Below are 26,300 nucleotides of genomic sequence, written 5' to 3' on the forward strand. Positions count from 1 at the left end.
CTTATAAAATAGGCCTGAGAGAGCTCCCTTGCCCCCTCCACCATGTGAGGACACAACAAGAAGTCAGCCCCCCAGAAGAGGGCCCTCCCCCAACCATGCTGGCATCCTAACCTCAGACTTCCAGCCTCCAGAACTGTGAGAAATAAATTTCTATTGTTTTTAAGCCATGCAGTCTGTAGTGTTTTGTTATAGCAGCCTGAACTAAAACACTGCCGATGGTGGAGTTTCTGGGGTGACGATAGGCTGGTGCAGAGAAGGACCCTCAGGGACAGTTAAGTCACTACCAACCTCCCTTGGCAAAAAGCCCAGTCCAGTGCTTTTAAAAACCCAGATACTGGAAAACCCCTTAAGAGGTAAAATGAAATTTCTGACCCATTTGGGGAGGTGGTCAGCAAATAATCAGCATGTTAAAACCATTGATTAGACACTTATTGACATATTTCTACAGGCTAATGCCATACAACAAACAGGCATTCCTGCAGCAAAATCATTTTACAGCTCACATGATGTTCACAATAATCCTGTGAGGACGGCTATCACCATCCTTCCCTTACTGGTGAGATAATGGGGTTCAGAGAGGTCAACTGACCTGCCCAAGTTCACACAGCCATGAGGTGGTAGAGCTGCGACTTGGGGCCTGGTCTTTGGATCCTAAAGCCAGTTTCCTTCCCAGCACTCCACAGAGAGTCTCAGAAACCTGAGCTGAAAGGCCAGAGATGGGTGAGAAATATAACTGTCCCTACTAGATAGGGTAGGAGGTCTCCGGAAGAAAAGAACCAGATATAGAGAAGCCACTTTAGGCCTAACCCTTTTTTCCTTTTAATATTTATTTATTATTTGGCTGTGCCGGGTCTTAGTTGAGGCACATGGGATCTTCATTGCCTCATGCGGGATCTTCATTGCGGCGTGCGGGGTCTTTTAGTTATGGCATGTGGGCTCTTAGTTGCGGCGTACGGGATATAATTCCCTGACCAGGGATCGAACCCAGGCCCCCCCACGTTGGGAGCGTGGAGTCTTAACCACTGGACCACCAGGAAAGTCCCAGGCCTAACCCTGGGACTTGGCCACAATGCTTGCCCTTGAACAGGTCTCAGTAATAATGAACAGACAAGAGGAACAAGGGAACAGACAAGAGAAGTAACAAGAGCAAAGATAATAAATCAGTTGTAAAGACTCCCAGTTCTGTTTCAATGGTAAAGATTAGCCTGAAGCACTGTCTTGAGCTGTTCGGCAGAATTTAAACCCTCTCAACCATGAGATCAACTGGAACCTAAGGAATGATGATGCTGACCTTTGCTGACCCTCAGGACTTCAGCCAACTAAAGCTTGGACTCTGTCAACCTTTCCCCCAATTCTATGCTGAGTTCTCCTCTGCTCAAGCCCCCTCATGAATATGCATGTACCCTCAGCTTAAAAATTCCCCAGTTTTGCTGCTCCAGGAGACACCACCTTGGGAAAGATCTCCGGTGTTCTCCTTACTTGCTGCGAGTGATAAATCCGTCTCCCGTTCCTTGGCTTTGTTGTGTCTTTTGGCTCAACATCCAACGAGAGGTGAACCCAGTTTTCGGGTAACACTAGGGCCTCACTTTACCTTTTATGAACTTGTGGGAGTTAACAGCCAAAAATTTCTGTTCACATAAGAAGATGCAAAATAATTAGTAAACAGCAAAGCTTAGATGAAGTTGAAATTAATTACATCATCCAACCACCCACTCACAAATCCTTTCTCTACCACCACCTGTATCCAAGAGGAAGGACCAGAATTGGTCATGTCATCAGCAAAGGGTTTAGTAACAGCCCCTCAGCTGTCCCCAGCTCCCAATCGCCCTGGTTGTAAGAATATTTTTCTCTGCGGTTTGTGGTTAGAGCGCCCCCATGTGTTTCTACTTCGCCTTAAGTCTTTTAAAGCAGGGGTCCCCAACCCACCCCCCGCCCCCAGCCATGGACCAGTACCAGTCCATGGCGTGTTAGGAACAGGGCTGCATAGCAGGAGGTGAGCGGCGGGCATCTGCCACTCTCCATCGCTCACATTACCGCCTCAACCCCCCCACCCCCAGAGTCAGTGGAAAAATTGTCTTCCACAAAACTGGTCCCTGGTGCCAAAAAGGTTGGGGACCGCTGTTTTAAAGGACCTACTGTATTGCCAGCATCCTGTGGATTTATAGTGGGGGGAGGGGTGCCGTATCTCCTAGAATCACCACAACACTGAGAGGTAGTTGGAAACCTGGGCTCAGAGGGGCTGGAGGACCACAGGAGGAGAGTGGTAAAGCCAGGGTTCTAATCCAGTTAGGCCAGCGTGTTCTTTCTGCCACCTTTCCCTGCATCACACTGGTCTCCGGGCACAGAGTCAGGTCCTCAGGAGCTGATGTGTGGATGGTTCCAAACGCTGGCATTGTGCTGGCCTCACACTCCAGTCCAGTAGCTCTGACCCTTAAGCCTGGGGGCAGCCCTTCCCTCAGGGGAGAGAGACCCCTCCAGCTCATCTTCCCCTCCAGGTCCCACCCTCGATATTCACTTAGTGACCCACTCCCGGAGGCTGGGACCCCAGAGATGAACAAGGCTGTGGCTGCAGTCACGTCCCTTCCTCCCTTCCTTCCTTCAGACGTTAATTCGCTGAGAGGTAGAGCCATGCTCTGGCTAAGATGCTGGGGTCAGACAACCTGTGCTCCAACCCTCGTTCTGCTACTTTCTCACCGGTGGTCCTGCCCCTGAGCCTCAGCATCCTCGCTCTTCAGAGAGAGTTAGTAGCAGCATAAAGGGGATGGTGCACACAGGGCTCTGGGGGCAGGGCCCGGAAGGCGGTAGTCGGCGATTCTGCATTTACTCAACAAACTCAGGGTTTGCAATGGGTCGGGCTCTGTGCTGGCTGGAGACAGGAATGAATCCATTTGCTTCTTGAGGCCCAGGACGACCCAGGAGGCAGATATGTAAAAAGCTAGAGCTCCCACCCTTTCCCATACACACGCCTGAACGCCCAGGGACAGCAAGTACAGGACTGCCTCCGGACCCCAGGTTCCTTTCTTCACCTCCCATCCTCAGGTCTGCCTTTGACCCTTGGGCCATCTCTTAGTGCCCAACCTGGCATTGGGAGTGGTTGGGGAGAGGGTGTCGTTCAGCATCTCAAAGCCCACAGGTGCCTCCTTTTGGTGGGCAGCGGGCTCATCCCCTCCCCACCTGAAACATGACAGCCCACCCCCTGAGAGCTGGGCCCTGGGTTTTTCCCACGTGGTCCAGAGGACCAGTGGGAGCCAGTGGGGCTGTGGGTATGCAAGAGGCAGGCCTGGGATGTGGGCTGTAAAAGGGGGTGGGGCTGGGCACCCGGTGGGTCAGCTCTAGATGCCAAGAAGCACCAGGGGCTCCTCCTGACTCAGGAGGTAGACATGACCCCCTTGGAGCTGGGGGAGAGACCAGAGCAGCCTCCCCAGGTGCGAGGTGTTGGGGAGGCCCCCTTCCCCTTCCTTCCTGGCCAACTGTTTTCCTCTCCTGGCTCAACCTCTGCTGGCCCAGTCCCAGGGAAGGTGAGCTAGGGGCAGGGGCCCTGAGCACACCTGTCCTTCTCTCTCCCAGCAGCTCCCAGCATGGGCAAGAGATCAACATCGTGGTCATCGGCCACGTGGACTCGGGCAAGTCCACCACAAATGAGCGTCTTATACAAATGCGGGGGTGTCAACAAGAGGACCATCGAAAGGTCTGAGAAGGAGGCCTCCGAGCTGAGGCTGCTGTGCCTGAGTGCCCCCCACCCCCTTTCCGGCTTTGGTTTCCCTGGGAGGGAGCCCTTATGCTGGGGGAGGGCACAGCCCGCTCCCGCTGAGCACCCGCTGGGCTGGTAGGTGCTTTTCTTAATCATTCCAGGCAGGAGCTGTGGCTGCCATTTTCCAGGCGAGGAAATGAGGCTCGGGAGGGTTAAACAGCTCGCCTGAAGGTGGCGCCAAGGTTTAAATTCAAGTGTGCCACACTGTATCTCAGGAGGTAAAGCTGCATCCCCATTTAAAAGGGGGAAAAGGGGCTTCCCTGGTGGCGCAGTGGTTGAGAGTCCGCCTGCCGATGCAGGGGACACAGGTTCGTGCCCCGGTCCAGGAGGATCCCACATGCCGCGGACCAGCTGGGCCCGTGAGCCATGGCCGCTGAGCCTGCGCGTCCGGAGCCTGTGCTCCGCAACGGGAGAGGCCACAACAGTGAGGCCCGCGTACCGCAAAATAAATAAATAAAAAATAAAAGAGGGAAAAGGATTCATTGGCCATGCATCTATCATGGATGTTGAGGCAGCCCCTGGAACTGTTGGTCACACACCATTGTGCCACACGACCAGCTCAGTAACTGTGTGGGTGCTGTAGGGGCCCAGGGCAGGGATAATGAACACGGCCTGGGAGGCCCTGAAGGCTTCCCAGAGGAAGGGACCCCCTCTGAGTCTTGAGGGAATGAGGGGGGTATCCATGGGCCACGAGGAGACCAGAACAGCAGGTCAGAGCACCTCAGGTGGGGTGCGATTGACGAAAGGGGGACATGGGCCTTGACAGCCCTGCTAAGGAGTCTAGCCACTGTCGCTGCAGCCACTAAAGGACTGCAAGCACGGGAATGACGGGGTCAGACAAGTCTTTTAGGCAGAGCACACTGGGGGCAGCAAAGGGACAACAGACCAAAGGGCCCAACACTGTGGTCTGGGAAGCCAGTCAGCAGGTTGTCGCAGCTGAACAGGTGAGCAAGAATCCTGGCCTGGGATCAGGCAGCAGCAGTGGCATGGAGAGTAATGGATGGAGTCCAGGGGCGCAGAGGTGGGGGATCCACAGAACTTAGGGGTTAGCTCTAGGGAAGGGGGTGAGGGAAGAAGAGGAATTCCTGGCTTGAGAAAGTGGATGGTTGGTGAATACCAGAGGCGGAGCTGGTCTGGGTCTGAACGAGTCTGCTCTAGATGTGTGACACTTGAGGTGTCCACGGGGCAGCTGTATATTGACGTCTGGAGCTCGGGAGGGAAGCCCAGGTTGGAGACTAGACCACAGGCGTAAGCAGGGCACACGCTGTGGGAAAGGGTAAGGGACAGAGCCCTGGGATGGGTGGAGAAAGAGAAGCCCATGCAGGAGAATGAGAACGGAGGGCCAGGGAGGTGGGTGGAAAACCTTGGAGAAAGTTGAAGAAGCATGTCAACAAGATGGGAGGGTTCTGAGAACCAGCTGCTGCAGAGGCATAAATAAGGAGGATTGAAAAAAGACAGTAATTAACAGGGCATACATTTGTGCCATCGGCTACATAGATCCCGTTTTCCTACTCTTGGCTTCCAGAGGTGCCGTCAGTTGCTGTGGAGCCACTTATGTGGCAGGGGCCAGTCAGGAAAGCTATAGAACCCTGAGAAAAGACGGGCTGGCCCAGAGCCAGTATGGTGGAACATAACCGAGAAGTTCATGGAGAAACAAATGACCGGATGTGGTGGTTCTCAAGTTTTTGGGTCTTAGAAACCCTTTATACTCTTACAGGGACCCCAAAGAGTTTTTGTTTATGTCAATTAGACATATCTACATTTACCGTACTCAAAATTAAAACTGAGTTTTTAGGGCTTCCCTGGTGGCGCAGTGGTTGAGAGTCCGCCTGCCGATGCAGGGGACACGGGTTCGTGCCCCGGTCCGGGAGGATCCCACATGCCGCGGAGCGGCTGGGCCCGTGAGCCATGGCCGCTGAGCCTGCGCGTCCGGAGCCTGTGCTCCGCAATGGGAGAGGCCACAACAGTGAGAGGCCCGCGTACCGCAAAACAAAAACAAAAACAAAAAACTGAGCTTTTAAAATATTTAATTCATTTAAAAATAACAGTATGGGGACTCCCCTGGTGGTGCAATGGTTAGGAATCCACCTGCCAGTGCAGGGGACACGGGTTCGAGCCCTGGTCCGGGAAGATCCCACATGCCGCGGAGCAACGAAGCCTGTGTGCCACAACTACTGAGCCTGCGAGCCACAACTACTGAGCCTGCGCCACAACTACTGAAGCCCGCGCGCCTAAAGCCCGTGCTCCGCAACAGGAGAAGCCACCGCAATGAGAAGCCCGCGCACCGCAACAAAGAGTAGCCCCCGCTCGCCGCAACTAGAGAAAGCCTGCGCACAGCAACGAAGATCCAAGGCAGCCAAAAATAATAAATAAATAAATCTATTTAAAAAAAAATAACAGTGATAAACCCCTTACATATTAAATAAATATCATAGTTTTGTGTTTGAAAAGTAACTATTTTTCAAAACAAAAAAATCTTAGAGCGGTGGCACTGTTTTACATTTTTTGCAGGTATCGTTAATGTCTGGCTTAACGGCAGACAGCTGGATTCTCTTATCAGCTTCTGCATTAAATCTGTTGCAATTTCATGTCATGTAGCCTCTAAAAAACACAGCTAGAGGACCTGGAACCACTCTTTGAGAACTGCTTATCTAATATATATTCTAAACTGTGGGAGACTTTATACAAGTTCCTAAGTCAGGACACCTGGGTTCTAGTCCTACCTCCTAATAAACTAATTCATTTTCTTGAAGAATCCACCTGGTCTCTGGATTCTCCTGATCTCCACTCTGCCTTCAGGGCCTAGCACAGCACTTAGAACTGAAATGAACAAATGTTCAGGGTCTCCCAGCTGGCAAGAGGCAGAGCACACCCTAGACTAACATGGTAACCTGTATATGCTACAGAATTTTTAGTAGCCTCATTTTCACCAGTGCTGAAAGAAATTCAACTTACCCAGGATCCCAGGGGTAATTCTCAGTCACAGCTACCATTTAACACAGGGTAATGGTTAAGAGCATGAACTTTAGTGTCAGATGCCTTGGGTTCAAATCCTGCCTCTGCTGCTTATTACCTGTGTGACCCTGAGCTAGTCAGTTCATTTCTCTATTATGTCATCTGTAGAATGGAGGTACTAAAACTTCACTGAATCGCTGTGAGAATTCAATGAGATAATCCATGTTAAGTACTAAAAACAGCACCAGGTACATGGTCAGCATTACATACATGTTTACTGCTGTTAATTCAAGGCTCACTGTGGCCCTGGGTCATTCTGACTCTAAAACTTGCTCTGAAAGAAAAACTTAATTGTACAAGTAATACATTCTATTATTTTAAAAATTCAAAGGCATCTCCATACACTGCCCTGTTACTGTCTCCTCTGACTCTCAGCTTACTTGGGAACTTTCTTCTTGGTCGGTAGGCAGATTTGGAAGGCAGAGTGACCCTGGGGTTTTCCCTCCCACTCCTGGCCCAGATGGGCAAAGGCTCCTTCAAGTACACCTGGGTGCTGGACAAGCTGAAGGCGGAGCGGGGGCATGGCACACCACTGACATCTCCCTGTGGAAGTTCGAGACCAAGACACACTACATCACCAACATCAATGTCCCGGGTCACAGGGACTTCATCAAGAACATGATCATGGGCACCTCGCAGGTACCACCAGGGGGGGCTCTGTGCTCTGCCATGGGTGCCCTGCTATGGGGATGGGCAGTGGTTGTTCTAGGACAGGTCTGAGTTGGACTTTCCTCTCTGTCCCTCAGGCCAGGCAGACTGCACTGTGCTGAACGTGGCAAGTGGTGTAGGCGAGTCTGAGTCTGGCGTTGTCAAGAACAGGCAGACCCGTGATTATGCACAGCTGGCCTATACACTGGGCGTGAAGCAGCTCATGGTGGCGGTCAACAAGATGGACATCACAGAGCCTCCTTACCGTAGGACGCACTTTGAGGAAATCAGCAAGGAGGTGAAGGCCTCTCTCAAGAAGATCGGTTGCAACACTAAGGCTGTTGTCTTTGTGCCCATCTGAGGCGGGCTTGGGGACAACATGACAGAACCCAGCACAAAGGTGAGGGCGGATGGGGACAGGGCCAATTACTTGAGACTTTCCAACTCAAATCTTTGGGCTTTTCCTCGAATATAATACCTAGGATTTAGAGTGTGCTTCTAGGCCAGTCACTGTGAGTGATCTCCATCGCCATGGGATACATGATTTGATTCCCAGTTTACAGAGGAACAAACAGAGGTAACTCAAGACTACGTGACTAGTAAGCATAGAGCTTCACTGTCCAATATGGTAGCCACTGATTATATGTGGCTATTTAAATGATTAAATCAAATAAACGCACTTCCTTAGTTGCATTAGCTACACTTCAAGTGCTCAACAACCATATGTGGTTACCATATTGGACAGTGAAGTTATGAAATATTTGTCATTGCAGAAATTTCTATTGGGTAGTGTTAGCAGAGTCTAGAATTCTAGCCCATGCTCACTGCGTCTAAGCTATCCTACCTCTCAGGATGGGTTAGACGCAGTTATGGGGGCAATATAAATGTCTAAGATATAGTCACTGTGCCCGTGGATCCCAGAATCTTGTAGGGTTTAACAGTCCTAGATGAGTGTCACCCTACTAAGGAAGTCTAGCTCTAGCATCAGACCTGGGTTCAAGCTCCATTTCCATCCCTTGCCCACAGTAAAGGGACGAGGGAGGTATTAATGCTCTGGAACTTAGGACTCACTTCATGGGGTTGTGGGAATTACCTGGGAGATTCCACATGGGCATCTGTTCACACAAACAGTTGGCGCTCAAGCGCTAACTGCTACTACTTACTGCATTTGCCTAAAGCCTACCTTTTCTATAACTGACTTGAGGATTCTTAAGCTTTTGCTCCCCGTGTATATAGCTATCTTTTTCTGACTATAAAAGTAATGTCTAACATTTTACAAGGAGCATTTCATGCAGATATGAAGCATAAACTGCAACCCCATGGCTTAACAGATAACTTAGTTTTCATGTAGTTCTTTCTCGACGTTCACAGCTGGACTCAAACTAAATATAATATTCTGTAACACTTCTAATTTTTAAAATTTCCTTGCCATTTAAACATGTTCAGGGGGCTTCCCTGGTGGCGCAGTGGTTGAGAGTTTGCCTGCCGATGCAGGGGACATGGGTTCGTGCCCCAGTCCAGGAAGATCCCACATGCCGCGGAGCGGCTGGACCCGTGAGCCATGGCCGCTGAGCCTGCGCGTCCGGAGCCTGTGCTCCGCAGCAGGAGAGGCCACGACAGTGAGAGGCCCGCGTACCGCGAAAAAACAAAAACAAAAACAAAAAGACATGTTCAGGGGCTTCCCTGGTGGTCCAGTGGTTAAGACTCCATGCTCCCAATGAGGGGGCCCAGGTTTGATCCCTGGTCAGGGAACTAGATCCCACATGCTGCAGCTAAGAGCCCCCTTGCTGCAATTAAAAGATTCTGTATGACAGCTAAAGATCCCACATGCCGCAACTAAAAAAGAACCTGCATGCCATAACTAAAGATGCCGCATGTCACAGTGAAGATCCCGCGTGTTGCAACTAAGACCCGGCACAACTAAATAAATAACTATTTTAAACATGTTCAATAGTTAATGGGTGTGTTTTGTATTGAATCTCAAAATACAGTATTTTGTTTAGCCATATCCATTATTAAATGAAAATGGTGATTAATGATAGAAGAAATTACTATGTGACAGATACCAGACTAAGCACTTTACACATACAGAACCCCATGAAGAAGGCATTTTATTCCCATGTGAAATAAGAAAACTGGAACACAGTTAAGGAATAGCCCAAGGGCACAAGCTTCTAAGAATACTGTTTCTAATTTTATTTAAAATTGCCATAAGCATTTTGGTAAATAAATCTTTGCATGTGTCCTCAATAACTTAATTAGTATAATCTCTAACGAAACAAAGGGTAGGCATTATTTTGGAGTCTTCTGACATATCCTGCCCAATTGCCCTTGAGAAAGATTGGAACTGCCATTGGCAATGTGTTCCTTTGGGCCGTATTTGAACTTCTGCACACAGGGCACTGTGCTTGGTGCTGAAGGTACCACAGTGAATAAGAAGCAGCTCTGCTCACAGCACTCACAGTCGTGTGTGTGTGTGTGTGTGTGCGCGTTGGGAGTGGGGAATAATATCGTGTATGATGACAAGTGCTGAGAAAAATCTAAAAGGTAAAGAGACAAGGTAAGAGTGCGTTAGTGGTAAAGGGGGACTCATCTAAAATGACAAATCTGAAGCTTTTGATGCCTGTTTCCCCACACCGACTTTTTTGTTTGTTTTTTTGTTTTTTGTTTTTGGCTGCGTTGGGTCTTAGTTGCTGCACGCGGGCTTTTCTCTAGTTGTGGAGAGTGGGGGCTACTCTTCATTGTGGTGCACGGGCTTCTCACTGCGGTGGCTTCTCTTGTTGCAGAGCACGGGCTCTAGGCGCACGGACTTCAGTAGTTGCAGCACGCGGGCTCAGTAGTTGCAGCACGCGGGCTCTAGGCATGCGAGCTTCAGTAGTTGTGGCACGTGGGCTCAGTAGTTGTGGCTTGCAGGCTCCAGAGCGCAGGCTCAGCAGTTGTGTCGCACGGGCTTAGTTGCTCCGCAGCACATGGGATCTTCCCGGACCAGGGATAAACCTGTGTCCGCTGTATTGGCAGGCGGATTCTTAACCACTGTGCCACCGAAGAAGTCCCACCCATACCCTGAGTTTTGTTACACATTTCAGCCAGTAAGATAAGGGAGTTTCATGCTCATGTCCTTTTGAGCATTTATTAGGCATCTACCATGTTCTAGATGCTAAAAGAACAAAGCCTGCAGCCAGTGGACTAGATGGTAGACTTGGAGTTTAGACTCAGCTCTCAAATACCTGTGACACCGAACTCCTCGGTTTCCCCAGCTTTAAGATGGAGCTGATGCCAATCTCAAAGGCTGTGCAGGTCTGTGAGTTGGCACAGAGCTAAGTGAGTTGCCAAGTTCATCAAATTAATTGAAGAGCTCATCCTCATTGAGGAGGCTGGTGTTTGATAAGGAGGCGGCCTCATTATCAACTCCTGGTTTAGCCATCTGCCAGTCATTGGTCCTTTGGCAACCTAATTTGACCCTCAATTACCCCCTCTGGAAAAAGAAGGGATACTTTTATTTTTTTTTTACAAGTTTGAATTATTTATACAAAATTGCTTATTAAATTTTTTCAAAGCCTCCTACCTCTCCCCTCTCCCCCATCCTCTATAAGAGCTGAGTGTTAATAGAAATGGTAGCCTTCTTCCTTGGGCCACTAATTTTTGAGTCCATGAGGCGAGATGTGTTCTGTGTGGCTTCTGTACTGCATAGCTTTGCTTCTCTTCCATGGAAGAAGGCTTCCTTGACTGGAGCCTCCTTCCCCATCCACCGAAACCTTCCCTGATGCCCCTTCCCCACCCTTTCACCCATGGCACTTGTTGCCTCTTCCCCTTCTGAGAGTCTCACTAAGAACTGAGAGTTCACAGAGCTTGCTGTGAGTGCCCTCAGGGCCAGGGCACCTACCCTCTCCACAGTGCTGTGGTAGGGGCCGGTGTTCCCTTTGATACAGGTGGGATACTGAAGTTTCGAAGCCTAGACGTTTGCTCAAGGACCTACGGCTGAAAGGAGGCACTTCATCAGGATCCCAATTGTCTGCCTGACCTATAAGGTCCAAGTGCTGACCAGCTCTTGGTCAGCCCACCTGGCCCTTAATATCAACCACCTTGATTCTTTCTGTATGTCCTCTGTCCTGGATTTCCAGTTAACTGATATATCTTTGAAGGCAAAGATGATGTCTCTGATGAGCTTTGGGTAGGGTTTTTAGAGGAGTAAAGACAATGTCTGCTTAAAAGGCCTGCATACAATGCACTGTCATACTGAAAGTCCTCTTCCCAGAAGGTCTTTTACTCAATAATGTGCCCTTGCTTATAAGTCTGCTTCCTTGGGGAGCATCTTAGTCTTTAGAAGGTATGAGCGTTAGAGTATCTGAGTCTTGTTTTCCTTCTTATTACTAATGTTTACTTAACTTTGCTGAACATTAACAAGTCCTTCCTCTTCTCTGGACCTCAGTTTCCCCATCTGTATAATGAGCAGATGGAATGGGATGTAAGGGCTATTCAGATTCTAGGAATCTCTGCTTCCTAAAACGTATGGGCTCGACTCAGGGGCAATGCCTGCGAGACGTGGAGTGATTGCCACCGTTTGGGGGGCACGTAGTACGCATCAGGTATTGTGCTTGGTGGACTGAGTGTGGTCTTTTGTGTCTTTACACTGTTCTGCCAGTAGGCAGTGATATTGCCGTTTCACAGATGAGGAAGTCCAGGCTCAGAATGCTTAAAGAAATTCCTTGAGGTCCCATGTTAAGTGCGGGCTGGTACCTGGGACAGGCTTTCCCAGGGCTGAGTAAGGTGGACATGTGGTTGCTTTTCCAGATGCCCTGGTTCCGAAGCTAGAAAATTATCAGGAAGGAGGGGAACGTGGTAGGCACGAAGCTACTAGAAGCGCTGGACTCCATCATGCCGCCTGCCTGCCCTGCAGACAAGCCCCTGCGGCTGTCCCTGCAGGATGACTGGGGGTGAGCACATGCTGGGTGGGGGTACTTGAGGTTGAGGGCCCACTAGGGTCTGGTTTCTCTGTCCCTTCAGGTATTGGCACCATGCCCGTGGGCCAAGTAGAAACTGGCATCTTCGCCCCCTGCAACATCACCACCAAGGTCAAGTCCGTGGAGATGCACCGCAAGGCCCTGGCTGAGCCCCTGCCTGGTGACAACATGGGCTTCAATGTGAAGAACGTGTCCTTAAAGGACATCAGGCAGGGCAACGTGGCAGGGGACAGCAAGAATGACCCACCCTTAGAGATGGGAGCTTCCTCTCCCAGGTGAGAAAGCCCGCTTACGGGTGTCCTCCTGAAGTGGCCATACCGTCCTGAGAGCAGGATGGGTCACTGGGTCATTCAGGAAGTGGTCACTGAGCAGAGGCCCCATGCTGGGCTCTTGTCAGCAGTGTAGGTACAGTCAGTCTGGGTTAGTGCCCTGACTCCGCAGTGTATTTGCTGTTTGCCCTTGAACGAGATGGTGCATTTTGGTGACCTGGTTAATTTCCAAAGGACGCTCTTGATGCCTTAAAGCAGGAGTTCTCAAACCCAATGCATTAGAAATCACTGGGGAAGTGGTTCAAAACTTCAGATTCCTAGGGCTTCCCTGGTGGCGCAGTGGTTGAGAGTCCGCCTGCCGATGTAGGGGACACAGGTTCGTGCCCCGGTCCGGGAAGATCCCACATGCCACGGAGGGGCTGGGCCCGTGAGCCATGGCCGCTGAGCCTGCGCGTCCGGAGCCTGTGCTCCACAACGGGAGAGGCCACAACAGTGAGAGGCCCGCATACCGCAAAAAAAAAAAAAAAAAAAAAATTCAGATTCCTAGAACTCTCCCTAGTGGTTCTGATTCAGTAGGTTTGTGTGGAACCTGGGAAGCTGTATGCTTGGACCTCTCAGGTGTTTCCTTGACCCAGAGTCAGAATATGAAGCCCTTTCTTTTTTCTTTTTTTTTTTCAATTTGGCCACGCTACGTGCCATGTGGGATCTTAGCTCCCTTTACAAACCCGCACCCCCTGCAGTGGAAGCACGAGTCTTAACCACTGGACTGCCAGGGAAGTCCCATGAAACCCTTTCTTTTTTTTTTTTTTTTTTTTAAGGACATATTTTATTTAACTGAACATATTCAGATATTATCATTTCAACATGTGACACAAGCCTCATTTTTTTTTTTTTTTTTTTTTTTGCGGTAAGCAGACCTCTCACTGTTGTGGCCTCTCCCGTTGTGGAGCACAGGCTCCGGACGCGCAGACTCAGCGGCCATGGCTCACGGGCCCAGCCGCTCCGCGGCATGTGGGATCTTCCCGGACCGGGGCACGAACCCGTGTCCCCTGCATCAGCAGGCGGACTCTCAACCACTACGCCACCAGGGAAGCCCGAAACCCTTTCTTAATGCAATGTCTAGCACATTCTTCTTCTTTTAAAATAATTAATTAATTAATTTAGTTTTGGCTGCGTCGGGTCTTTGTTCCTGCCCACAGGCTTTCTCTAGTTGCGGCGAGCGGTTACTCTTCATTGCCGTGCACGGGCTTCTCATTGCGGTGGCTCCTCTCGCTGCGGAGCACGGGCTCTAGGCGCTTGGGTTCAGTAGTTGTGGCATGTGGGCTTAGCTGCTCTGAGGCATGTGGGATCTTCCCAGACCATGGATCGAACCTGTGTCCCCTGCATTGGCAGGCGGATTCTTAACCACTGCGCCCCCAGGGAAGTCCCTGGCACATTCTTCTTTGTGCATGTGGAGGCTAGGACTATCTTGCAGTGATCTTGGGATTATTAAATGTGGTGATGTATAAAACAGCTGACCTGGGGCCACCTAACAAGTTAAGTAGCTATTATTATAATCCATTTTTCTAAAAGGTGGGGGGAAGTGGTACACATAATCATATCTATCACTCATAGACATCATTTATACCCAGCTCTGCCACTTCCTCGCTATGAAATTTTGGGTTACACAGGCTCCCTGCTGTGAAAATTAAAGTGAAATGAATGACATTTGCTTTGCATGGGACTTGGCATACCCTATAAACATTCAAATATTCACTATAATTTAAAATGTGTCCAAGGCAGCTGACCCCTTAGCTGGTTAGAGCCACTTCCTTTGAAGGATGCTTGGCTAATACCCTCCCCATACCCCATCCCCCCCATTTCCCCCCAGTTCCAGGTGATCATCCTCAACCATCCCGGCAGCATTGCAGCTGGCTACTCACCAGCTCTGGACTGCCACAGCGCCCATCACCTGCAAGTTTGCAGAGCTGAGAGAGAAGCTTGACCGGCACTCAGGCAAGAAGCTGGAAGACAGCCCTAAAGCCCTGAAGTCCGGGGAGGCAGGCATCACCCAGATGATGCTGAGCAGTCCCATGTGCATGGAAAGCTTCCCTGAGTACCCACCCCTTGGTAAGGCCCAACAGCAACTGGCTACCGGGGCTGCTACCTCCTCCTCCCAGCTCCAGGGAGCCAGTTGCACACCTGAGCTAGGAAGCAGAACCTGGTCAGAGGATCTGAGTAGCAGGTTAGAAGGGCCCAGAAAGGGAAAGCAGCTTGCCTAGTGTCAACGGGAAGGCAGGGGTCACTTTAGAGCCTTGCTAACTCAAAGTGTGGTCCGTGCACCAGCAGCATGGGAATCCCCTGGGAGTTGGTTAGACATGCAGAATCTCAGGCTCCATCCAGACCTGCTGAATTCAAATCTTCATTTTAACAAGATCTCCAGGTAACTGAGGTGCACATCAAAGTCTGAGAAGCACTGACCTAGAGAAGGTGAACAGTAAAGAGATGAGTAGGGACTTTTTTTCCTTCCACTACCCTCTGGTGCAGTGGTTTTCAAACCTAGTGGATTACCAGAACTACTGATGGAGCCTATTAAACCCAAAGGCTCAGATTCTGCAGTCTCTTAGACTCCCCAGTTATCTTAGGCATGACTGCGCTTGAAGCACAAGAACTTTCTGAACTCAGTACACAGGGAATGGCACTTCCTACTCTGTGCTAGGCTCTGTGCTAAACGTTAGGCTGTCAGGGTCACCAAAGCCGTGGAGAAAAAAGCAGCTACGTGAGGCACGGTCACCAAGGCGACCATAAAAGCCGCCAAAAAGTGAGTGGTGATGGCTACTCAGGCCCCTCCAGGCCAGGGGCAGCCCAGGCAGAGCCACACCCTGCGAAAGAGTGGCTCAAGGAGAAGACTTGGACGTGCTCCTCTCTTGCCTGGGCTGTCCTAAACCTGCCCCTGCTAACTGGGTTTTCTTCTTGCTGATGAGCTTCAGGCATGGGGATAAAGCACAACAAGTCATTTTGCCTCAGCTTCTACTGACCTGGATGTGTCAAGCAAGGAGGAAGCAGAGGGGTGCTGGGTCTCATTCTGCCCCTCTGGCTTCCTCCTGGGGGCCTGACTGGTGCAAGAACCAGAGAGCTGGGGTCACAGGGAGGAAAAGGTGTAAAGGGGGAAGCCGGGGACAGCTTCTGGCCCTGGCTTAGATCATCAGTTCCTAGAACAGGACTGGACTCTGGTGTTAGACCCCCTGACTTAAATAGTGTCTATAAACGTTACTGAACCTCTGTGTGCCCATCTATAAAATGGGAAAACAATAGTATTTGCCTCCACAGGGATGTTGAAGTTTGAGTGAGTTGGTGCCTACTGGGCACGGCATATCAGTATCAATTAGCTATTCCTCATTACCACCTGTGGGTACTGCTGTCAAGGGACTCGGCTGGAGAAAAATTGTAGTGGGAGGGAATGAGATGGGAGTTCTTGAGGATAAGCTTTTATGTATCTTCCTAGGTACATGTTTCCCTGAAATTATTTTCTCTACTTTGATGATTTCAGAGTTACAGAGAAGTTTCAAGAAGTCCCACATATCCTTCATCCAGATTCTCCAAATCTTAAATTTACCACATTTGCTTTATCCTTTTCCCTCTAAATATACATTTTTTTCTGAACCATTTGATAATAAACTGCAGATATGCTGCCCCTTTCCTCCAAATACCGAATGTGTATTTCTTTTTTCTTTTTTTAATAGCAAGTAGTTTGAAAGTTTACTGAGGTTTTTTAAATTATTATTATTTATTTGGTTGCACCAGGTCTTAGTCGTGCCTCGCCAGCTCCTTAGTTGAGGCAGGCAGCCTCCTTAGTTGTGGCATGCAAACTCTTAGGTGCGGCATGCTTGTGGGATCTCGTTCCCTGACCGGGGATCCAACCTGGGCCCCCTGCATTGGGAGCATGGAGTCTTATCCATTGCGCCACCAGGGAAGTCCCTGAATGTATGTTTCTTAAACCTAAGGACATTCTCTTATGTAACCAAGCTCACATAATCGGGTCAACATTAAATTACCATGCATACATTTCTGAAGTCTACAGATTTTGCCAGTGGGTCCAATAATGCGCTTTATAGGAACAGAAAATGCAGGATCATGTGCTACATCCAGCTGTCACATCTCTGGAGTTTTGGAGAAGTCCCTCCCTTGGCTCTGCCCACCCTAGGGGTCTGCCTGAGGCCCCTGCTCTGCACTAGTGCTGGGTGCTTGGTAGAGAAGGCTCAGAGGATGGGCCTTTTCTCTTTGCTTTCCTCCATCAGCCCAGCTTCCCAGAAGTGTCCTTTCGTCCCTAAGGATGACACAAGGAGAACCTGGGGGCTTCTACCTCCCCCACGGGGATGAGAGAAGGAATTATGGCTGTAGAAGAAAGCCCCTTCACGCCTTTTCCACCGAAGCCCTGTATGCTCTCCTTTCTCCATTTGCTTCTGTCAAAGAAACCCCCTGACTCACAGCCAGCTTCTGTCTGGGGTGTGGATCTTGGCACAGCACCCCCTTGGGTCCTGCTGATGAGGATTTAGTGCAAACCAGGGAGGCCTGTTACTGTCTGAGGTTGGAGTACTTGTCTGTCAGACTAATCTGTAAGCCATCTTTGTGCCTGCAGGATGACCCTCTCTTCATCATGTACCATGTCTAACACTTTTTTGGGGGGGAGGGGGTTGCTTGAATATAGTGGGTTTACATTAATAAGAATAACCCACTATATTATTATTACCTCATTTAATTTTCACAACAACCTCAAGTGATATAAGTACCAATTTTATTTTTGGTTTTTTTTTTTTTTTTGCAGTACGCGGGCCTCTCACTGTTGTGGCCTCTCCCGTTGCGGAGCACAGGCTCCGGACGCGCAGGCTCAGCGGCCATGGCTCACGGGCCCAGCCGCTCCGCGGCATGTGGGATCCTCCCGGACCAGGGCACGAACCCGTGTCCCCTGCACCGGCAGGCGGACTCTCAACCACTGCGCCACCAGGGAAGCCCAATAAGTACCAATTTTACAGCTGAGGGAAACTGAGGCTGAAGGAGATATAATTAGTAACCTGCCCAAGATCTCATAGCTACTGAGCTAGCCAAGACAGGACCACATCTGCCTGTCTTCACAGCTCAGGACTCTTAAGCCAACACTCTGTTCTAACTACTGTTTAAATGTTTAAATGCCATTTGTTTACACTGTTACAGAGTAAAACTGTTACTTCATAATTTGCATAATTGACAGTGTATTCTGGCAGTCTCAACACGCCAAGAACCACCCGTACCTGAGGCTGTGGGCGGGAACAGCATCCCTGGGGACCGGAAATTCAAGGAAATGCCAGTTCAGGGAGCTTTAAAAACCGGTTTTTGGATAAGCCCACGCCCCAGTGGTCAGCCAGCGTCACTTGCAGTTGACATCTGTGTCCACGAGGGGGAAGCCGATTCTACGCGGCTCCAGACGCGCCTCTCTTCCTCTCCCTCATCTCGCTGGTTAGCCTGGGAAAAGGGTCCGCCTTCTGGCCCATAAGGCCCTGGCTCAGAAGTCTCACTTTCTCTTCCTGTTTCCCGTCATGGCGGTGAGTAGCTGAGGTGTGGGTTTGCTTCCCTTCATCCGCTTCCATCCACGGCCGGCGGAGCCTGCGGGGGTTACCTCTCCCGCCGCCCGAGGAGAACGGAGACCGCGATGCCGGCCGTGCCGAAACTGGCAGAGCCATACGAGCCGAGGCCGCGGAGCTGGACCCTGTCGCCTTCCTCCCATCCTCCCAGGAGCAGGCTCGGGGCAGCCGCGGGAGGCCCAGAAGCACGGCCCGCAGGCTGCAGCGAGGGCCAGTGGAGCGATCGGAGGGGTGTCTGGGACGCGGGGTTCGGACCTGTTGCTGGGCCCCGGGACCTGGTACTGGGGAGCCTCAGCCGGTTCCTCCTCGGGTCAGAGGCCAGGCTTCGGGGGACGCTGCCCAGCCACGTGCTGTTTTCTCACCCCTCACCGGCCGTGTAACGGGGCGCCCTCCGTCACCTTACACTTTGAGCCCCTTGGGGTTCATCCGCATTGTCTGTAACTTTTCCACTCGGTACCTGTCCTGTTTCTGTTCACCCGTTCCGTGCGTGGGGGAAGGAGAAAACAAGACCCCGAGATGTCTTCCTCGGTGCTTCCCACACAAACGTGGTGCTAATTCTTGAACCTTTAGGGCTTTCGGGACTATTTGGGTTGGGCGGAAATGCGCTAAGTATAAGTATTAGGCTGGCAGTTCCGGCGGGGTTGTGTGTGTTGACGGCTGCGCTTCCCTGTTGCAGCAGGATCAAGGGGAGAAGGAGAACCCCATGCGGGAACTTCGCATCCGCAAGCTCTGCCTCAACATCTGCGTGGGGGAGAGTGGAGACAGGCTGACCCGGGCAGCCAAGGTGCTGGAGCAGCTCACAGGCCAGACCCCTGTGTTCTCCAAAGGTGAGTCGTGGCCGGCAGGGAAGGGCTAGTGGCTGGGGATGTCGGGATGTTTCTTACCTCGCCTGCTGTCAAGCCTGTTTTGTACCCGTTTTGAAGGTGATATCTCTTTAAAGTATTGCCTTCCTGAGCTTCCCAAGAGGTATCTCCCTTCCAACATAGGAGTGGTATTGGAATACCAGATTTTGTATGAGCCGAGATTAAGCTAAGACTAGCCCAAGTAGAGGTTTTTGCAAGTAACGAGAGTATGAGGTAGCGTGGAAATGTTGGGAATGCAGAAAATGGTATTTGGCTTGATTAGCAGTTAGGGTTACATAGGCTACAGCTAGAACAGGGCTGTGTCCCTAGGCTAACCTGGTTCGCATCCCGGCTCCATCACTTGCTAGTCTGTGACTTTGGCTTCTCTGGGCCTCAGCTTCCTTATCTGCATACAGGGGATGGTAGTACTTGCATTTCAAGATCGCGGGGGACAGGATAGGTTATATGAAATGCCTGCTGCATACCAAGCACAGTGTAGGCATTACTGTTGTTACATTTTTTGTTTTTAGAGTTTCATTGCTTTGGGGTAATGGAATATGGCAAGTCCTTGGAATCACAGCCTGCCTCTTACTACCAACTGATGTTGTGCAAGTTAACCTTTCACGGCTTCTGTGAAATGGGGATACAATAAGGTTTTAGCAAATATTAGCTATTATTAATAAACATTATTAGTAGAATGCATGGTCATTTTCCTTTAGCTTATACTGGTTATGAACTTGCCCTCCCTGAGACTTTGACATTATGGCTCTGAGGTCTTAATCGGTCAAGTATGGCTGAGTGACTTGGAAGTTGGAAAATCTGTTTCTGTGTTACAAATGAATCTGATTAACGGATACAAGTTGACACTGATTAGAACATCACTTTAGAATGTGGATGGATACTTAATGTCACTTTGGAGTCATGGAGATGATTTTCTGGGGAAGAGGGGAGTGCAGCGGGAGTATGATAACAGCTGACTCCTTGTTACCCCTGCCTGCAGCTAGATACACCGTCAGATCCTTTGGCATCAGAAGAAATGAAAAAATTGCCGTCCATTGCACAGTCCGTGGGGCCAAGGCAGAAGAAATCCTGGAGAAAGGTCTGAAGGTGAGGCTGATCCCTCCGTGGGATAATACTGAAAGCACCAGTTAGCACATAGTTACAGTGGTAGTAGTTACACTTAATGTTCTGCCTTCTGACTTTTTTGAACTTCTAAAGGGTTTTTCTCTTCCCTTTGAAAGTTAGTAGTTATATGAAGTCCGTAGCTGTGATTTCGTGTAGTGGGAATATCAGATTTTGTTGCTGGCCAAATTACATTGAATTGTGTCTTGGGGGTCCTGAGTGTTGCAAGCTGAGCTAGTTATTGCGGGGTAGAGTTGACAGGGAGTGATTGCTGCGTGTTTTTCCCTCAGGTGCGAGAGTATGAGTTAAGAAAAAATAACTTCTCGGACACTGGCAACTTTGGCTTTGGAATCCAAGAACACATCGATCTGGGGATCAAATATGACCCAAGCATTGGTATCTACGGCCTGGACTTCTATGTGGTATGAATACTTAACCTTTTCTACTCCTGGTCTGTGAGAGTGCAGTCTGTTCCTCCTTTATTTCATATGTGCTATCTTGATGGTGACATGTTGGGTTGGGGCTCTGAGTGTTGTCTGTCTTCTCTCCCTTGGGAAGATACACCTCGTTTATGGCAGGTGTGGGGATATAGCACTGTGAACTAGATGGACAAGATCCGTGACGTTTATGGTCTAGGATCTAGCAAGCACTGATGTTGCTCAAAGGTGGGCGAAGGAAACAGTTCCATGCAGCCACTGAACTGAAAATTTGAGAGACGGTATTGGGGTTGCATTTGGCGTCTGGGTTGGCTGCACTGAGGCTGCCCTTTCCCTGCTTCTTCCCTTAGACTCTGGGAATGGGGTGGCTTCCAGCCAGAGGACGTGGAAGCAGGTTTGACGATGGGGCTGTTTGCTCAGGATGGGGATTTTAATGGAGACGTGACCATTTGTGTCACTGTAATGTTTTGGTCCAACCATCAAAGTAAATAAATGGCAAAACCCTGAAGTCCTGACTAGTATGAACCTGAAGGATGGCAGCAGTCTTCATACTAGATTTGAATATCCAGAGAAATGGTGGTGAGAGTTGGGTGCTCACGGGGGATGACAAACCTTTAAGAAGCACTTTTGAGCTGAAGCAGAGGAGAGAAATAGTTATTTCTTTGTGCTTCTTGGAAGTTTAAGATTTCTACAATGCACATGTTGGAGTAAAATTTATTTGCTTTTTTTTTTTAAATAAAAGTGCTTTGGGGCATGGGGGCAGTGGTGAATCCTTAGCTGCCATTGGAAGTTAGGTAGGGGAGCGGGGAGGAGCTGCAAGTCCAGCCTCCAGAGCAGACCTATAGTGTATAGGAAGGCGATGTGTCATCTAGGATGCAGGTTCCATCAGACACTGAGATCGTGGGTCTCTTGGGCCACCAGGTAACTCTTGAAGATCAGTCACTCCAATGTGTGAGTCTTGTCCATCTGCTCTTGACTCTGAGCTGGCTAGGTGACTGTTGGTTATTCCTGGGACAGGTGCTGGGTAGGCCAGGTTTCAGCATCGCAGACAAGAAGCGCAGGACAGGCTGCATTGGGGCCAAACACAGAATCAGCAAAGAGGAGGCCATGCGCTGGTTCCAGCAGAAGGTAAAGCTTGATGTGTCTCAGGTGAAGTGGTGGAATGTGGTGTTGGTGAATGGAGTTGGGACTCGGGGATGCAAAGTCTAGCGCCCTTGGGTGGGTAGCTCTTTTAAAGGTGGAACATTTGGGCAACTTGGAAAATGGGCTTCCAGGGTTGGTGGTTTAAAAGAACACCCAGAACCAGGCTTTCTCCCCAGCCCCGTGAATGCAGATAGCTGGAAGGGGAGGAATATGGCTTTAATAGGAGCCCCTTTTCTCAGGGTATAGTGCAGTTGAGCATAGTGTAGCAATTGTTAAAGATGGCCAGCTTCCTGTTTGGGGATATGGGATTCAAAGCCGAAGTTCATGTACCTGATTTGAATTCTTGAACGTTAGCCATTGCTGCAGTCTTTACTGTTAACCGCCTGTTCTGAAAAAATAAAATCTGTTCTCTTTCAGTATGATGGGATCATCCTTCCTGGCAAGTAAATTCCCGTTCCTATCCAAAAGGCTAATAAAAAGTTTTCAGTGAAATGTACAATTACTGTTGTGTGTTCTGTGAAAGGAGCCTGGCCATATTCAAGTCCTTGGACCTCAAGCCACTTAAAGCTTCGATGGGAGTAGCTGGTAACAACCCTGTCACCCCTGATTGGATGCCAGTGTTTCCTGGCAGATCCAAACCTGAGAACTTCCGCAGCACTGTCTGTGCTCACCACACCCTTGTTGACAGGCTGTGGTGCAGTGACCCCGTGGAAACTGACTGTAGAGGGGAGGGAATGGTTGGGGCTGGGTTTGAATTTAGAGCCTTGATTAAAGTGGGGTGCAGGGCTCCCCTCTGTTCAGCAATTCTGCTCTTCATTAGAGGTTTTACCAGCAACGATGTATGAAAGGATCAGAGGCTTTGGTGTGGTGCTTGGGATTAAATATTGGACTCAGTTTTCCTTTAAAATGAGAATCTAGAGTTGATGAGACTGTAAGTAGAGAAAGGGAGTGGTCTTTGAGACACATTGCATGGATGTGATTCCTCGCCCTGCATTTTATTAGCTGTGTTTAAATCTGCCTCAGCTTCCCCGTGTGTATCGTGAAGGCAATAATGGTTATATCCCTCAGGATTAAACGGTTTGATACTTGTAGGATGCTTAAACTTGTACCAGGCACAAAGTGCTCAAAAGGGATTAATTTTGTGTTATCGTCTGTGAGAAATGTTACTCTTAACCAGTTTGCTCCCCCTTTGGTGTGAAAGTGGAACGTGTCTTGCCTGTACTTTACCAGGTCACTGAAGCAGTGACATTCAAAAGCCACCATTTCTCTATTGGACACAATACTTGGCCAGTGGTTCATAGTTTAAATTTTGAGCACAAGTTAACTCAATAATTTACTCACTTGTGACTAATGAGTTCAGTTGTCCCTGGGCCACCTTTTCGTTGCTGTTAAATGGTTCTCTAATTTAATAGCTGCCTTCGTAGGTATTTTTAAACCTTGAAGTTATTTGGTATGCGCAACTGTTTATGAAGATACTACTTAGTCTTCCTGATAAAGTCTTAGGCATCAGATCCAGATGCTTAAAGGAGAGAATCATGAAATGTGTTAGCATAAACCTTTTGTTTCACTTAAAACATCAATGTGCATTCACTTCTCAGTCTTTTACTGTGGGCCACCACTTTGTAAATGGAGTAAAGACTTGTGAACGAGCCCAATTCTTGTGATTCAGCTTCACTTTTACAGGTGGGTGCACCTCATTGTTAAACATCTGTAATTACACTAACAACTACAACTGGAATAAACATCTTAGAGAACAAAGTAACTCTTGGTGAATATATTAGTTAACAAGGACTGGGTGCTAGCTGCTGTGGGAAGTCAGTATATTTTCCAGAGGTGGGAGTGTATGCTAGCTTCATCTAAATAAAGCACTGCAGGAAAATGAAATGTAGAAAGTGGAAGTCCTGATAGTATTGCCGTCCTTGTGCTCTTTACTGTTAGCCATTTGCCCTGTAGCTGTGTTTTTAAGCTTGTGGTACTATTTAGTTTAACAGTGTACACCTGCCCACCCTCCATTTGTTCCTGCTGTATTGTGTACTCAGTTGAGTTCACTTCCCATTTAAAAATTAAACCGCCTGGGCTTCTGGCCCAGAGGGAAAAAGGCCCTAGGGAGTTTGGAGACTAGCTGGATTTTACTCATAGTTCTAGCAGTGGTATTTTAGGTGAGTGATGAAACATGTTGGGAACTGGAACAGGTGAGGACGCTTCCTTAACCAGTTTAGAGCAGCAGTGGCAGGAAAGCTTACCCGCTCTCTGATTAGAAGCTTGGCTTCCAGACAAATGTCACACAGGGTCTGAAGCATTGATGTTTGGGTCGAGCTTGCTTGGATCACTTGGGTGTTGTTAGAACTCCTGTAGGCCCCACCTCAGACCCGAATTCCTTTAACAAGATCTGTAGGTGATATGTATGCATACTAAAGAGTAGAAGCGCTGACCGCATCCTAGGTCAAAACAGAGGGAAGGCATAACGGGGAGACTTCTTTCATAAGTTTAGTTTTATGAAGTTCCTTCTGTGTGGTTTTTCTCATTTCCTCAGCTACTGCCCATGAAAACTTAGGTAGATGTTAGGTGACTCTGGACCCACGCTACATGTGGTTGTCCAGAATAAGGTAGTGTCCCTGGCGGGCATCTGTCTATCCCAGTTTCAGGCTCGGGAACACTAGATGCTGCTTGGATGAATGAATGTTGTAGTCCTGCAACTACCCTTTGGGGTAGAGTTCTCAAACTGGGGCAGTGTTGCCCCTCCCCATCCTGGGGTATTTGGATATTTGTGGGGGTGGGCTTTTGGTTATCACAGTAACCAGGGCTGCTATGGGCTACTGGAGGTCAAGGGTATCAAATAGTCCGCCATTCGGGACGATCACAAATGTGTGATGTGCTATGGGGGTAGTTACAGGGTGGTTACTGATGACTTTAGCTACATGATGGGCTAGCTAGCCAGCTGTGCAAACGCTAGCAGGTCCCAGTCTGGTTGAGGAGCAGCAGGGAGACCACAGCCAGCGGGAGCGAGGGAATAGTCAGGTCAGGCCTGTGCGGAGCCAGATCGCAGAGCCTGCTATTGGAGGCTCCAGCTGTTTGGTGAGACAGACTTTAGGAAGGGGAACTAGGGCAGAAAGGGAGGGACCACGTGGGCTGTTGTTCCAGGGTGCTGGCACGTCATCCACATCGGATAGCCAAACGGACGGGAGAGATCAAAATCCAGCCAGGGAAGTGTAGTCACAGGAAATCATACATGTGCATATGTTACTGTTTTGAGCTGTTAGGTAGAAAACGTGCCAGATAACTTCAGTCAGAAATGATTGCATGAGAATCACAAGACTAAAGACAGTTTCTCCATTGGAAATGCTAATTCACAAACATGGCTCATGTTACCTTCCGGCCTTTTTTTTTAAAAAAAAACAAATTGAGAGGAAACTATAGCTATAATCTGTGCGCTTTTTTCTCCTCTTAACATAAGGTGTTCTCATGTCATTACAGTGGCTTCATAACATGCCATCCTTTAGCTCTATAGGCCAGACTACCTTAATCCATGCAGCCGGCACCAAGTGTCAGGAATGTCAGCTCCACAGAACTGCCCCGGTAGAAGCACTGTCGTCCTGTTTTCTTGGCCCTCTGTCCAGTGAGTGTGTGTAAGCTTCTTGTATCTTAAAGCTGTTGGATGGTGTTATATAAGTTCTGCTCTGCTTCTGCCAGCGTCGTGACCATAGGCAAGTAACAGCACATTTCAGCCTCTCTTGCCCTCTATAGCAAAGCCTATTGGGTTTTGTGCTTTTGCCTTTTCCTCCAGCTTAACCACCCGCTAGTCCCAACCTGTTAAACTCCATGTGTACACAGGCGCTCTAGCCGACTGGTGAGTAAAGACTACAATGAGTAGGCTGCCAGAGGGGCCTGCGTCTGAAAGGCTTAAGGCCCAGGCTGCCTAGGTGAGTGGTGAGGTCAGGGCCCAGAAACCACCCACAAGTAGTGTAAACTGCCTGCCGCTGGGGACCTCGCTGGTGCCTGGGGGTACAGTACCACTTTAAGAGCAGCTTGTCATGGAAACCAAGGTTCTGGTTGTCAGAGGGGAATCCAGCCTGAGGTACCTGGAGGCACCAGGAAGACTGAACTTGACTGTTCAAGGTGCAGGTGCAGGAAAGCTTAGGAAACAAATGCAGATGGTTTGTGTTTTTACATATCTGAACAAAAATAATGTGTGATTGTACCAATTAAGGACCTTGTATAACATGATTTAGGATTATATTTATCACTATTGGTTGAACTTGTTATGTAATAAATACATCAACAGTTACCTGGAATCTGAAAGTAGCTTAAAAGGCAAAGGCATTCGACGACCTAAGCAGAAGTGATGTTCTAGACTCTCCCGGTTACCCTGCTAAACACATTGCTTTGATAACATGACTTCTAACCCTTTTAATATTGTGGTGACTGCCTCTGGAAATGTTTTCCTGTAGTGTATTTCTGTTTTTTGCTTTTAAAGATTGGTTCTGCTTCCTGTATTGTTTTCTATGTGTGCAATTT

General features: G+C 49.1%; 1 protein-coding gene and 1 pseudogene across 2 annotated transcripts; both read left to right on the forward strand.

Moving 5' to 3' along the window:
* LOC137212346 (elongation factor 1-alpha 1-like) overlaps positions 1–17,267 on the forward strand; it is a 29,758-nt pseudogene extending 12,491 nt beyond the window's left edge.
* A 784-nt stretch (positions 17,268–18,051) lies between these two features.
* RPL11 (ribosomal protein L11) lies at positions 18,052–22,284 on the forward strand. Of its 2 annotated transcripts, XM_067723873.1 has the most exons (6): positions 18,054–18,202; positions 18,918–19,068; positions 20,084–20,190; positions 20,496–20,627; positions 21,660–21,770; positions 22,203–22,284. In XM_067723873.1, exons 1-6 carry the CDS (start codon positions 18,197–18,199, stop codon positions 22,230–22,232), a joined length of 537 nt encoding a protein of 178 aa, XP_067579974.1. In that variant the 5' UTR covers positions 18,054–18,196; the 3' UTR covers positions 22,233–22,284. The 2 variants fall into 2 exon arrangements, with proteins under 2 accessions (XP_067579966.1, XP_067579974.1); XM_067723865.1 differs by having other exon boundaries at positions 18,052–18,202; positions 21,660–22,284.
* Positions 22,285–26,300: the final 4,016 nt, after the last annotated feature.

This window comes from Pseudorca crassidens, chromosome 2, assembly GCF_039906515.1.
Source record: "Pseudorca crassidens isolate mPseCra1 chromosome 2, mPseCra1.hap1, whole genome shotgun sequence".
NCBI lineage: Eukaryota > Metazoa > Chordata > Mammalia > Artiodactyla > Delphinidae > Pseudorca > Pseudorca crassidens.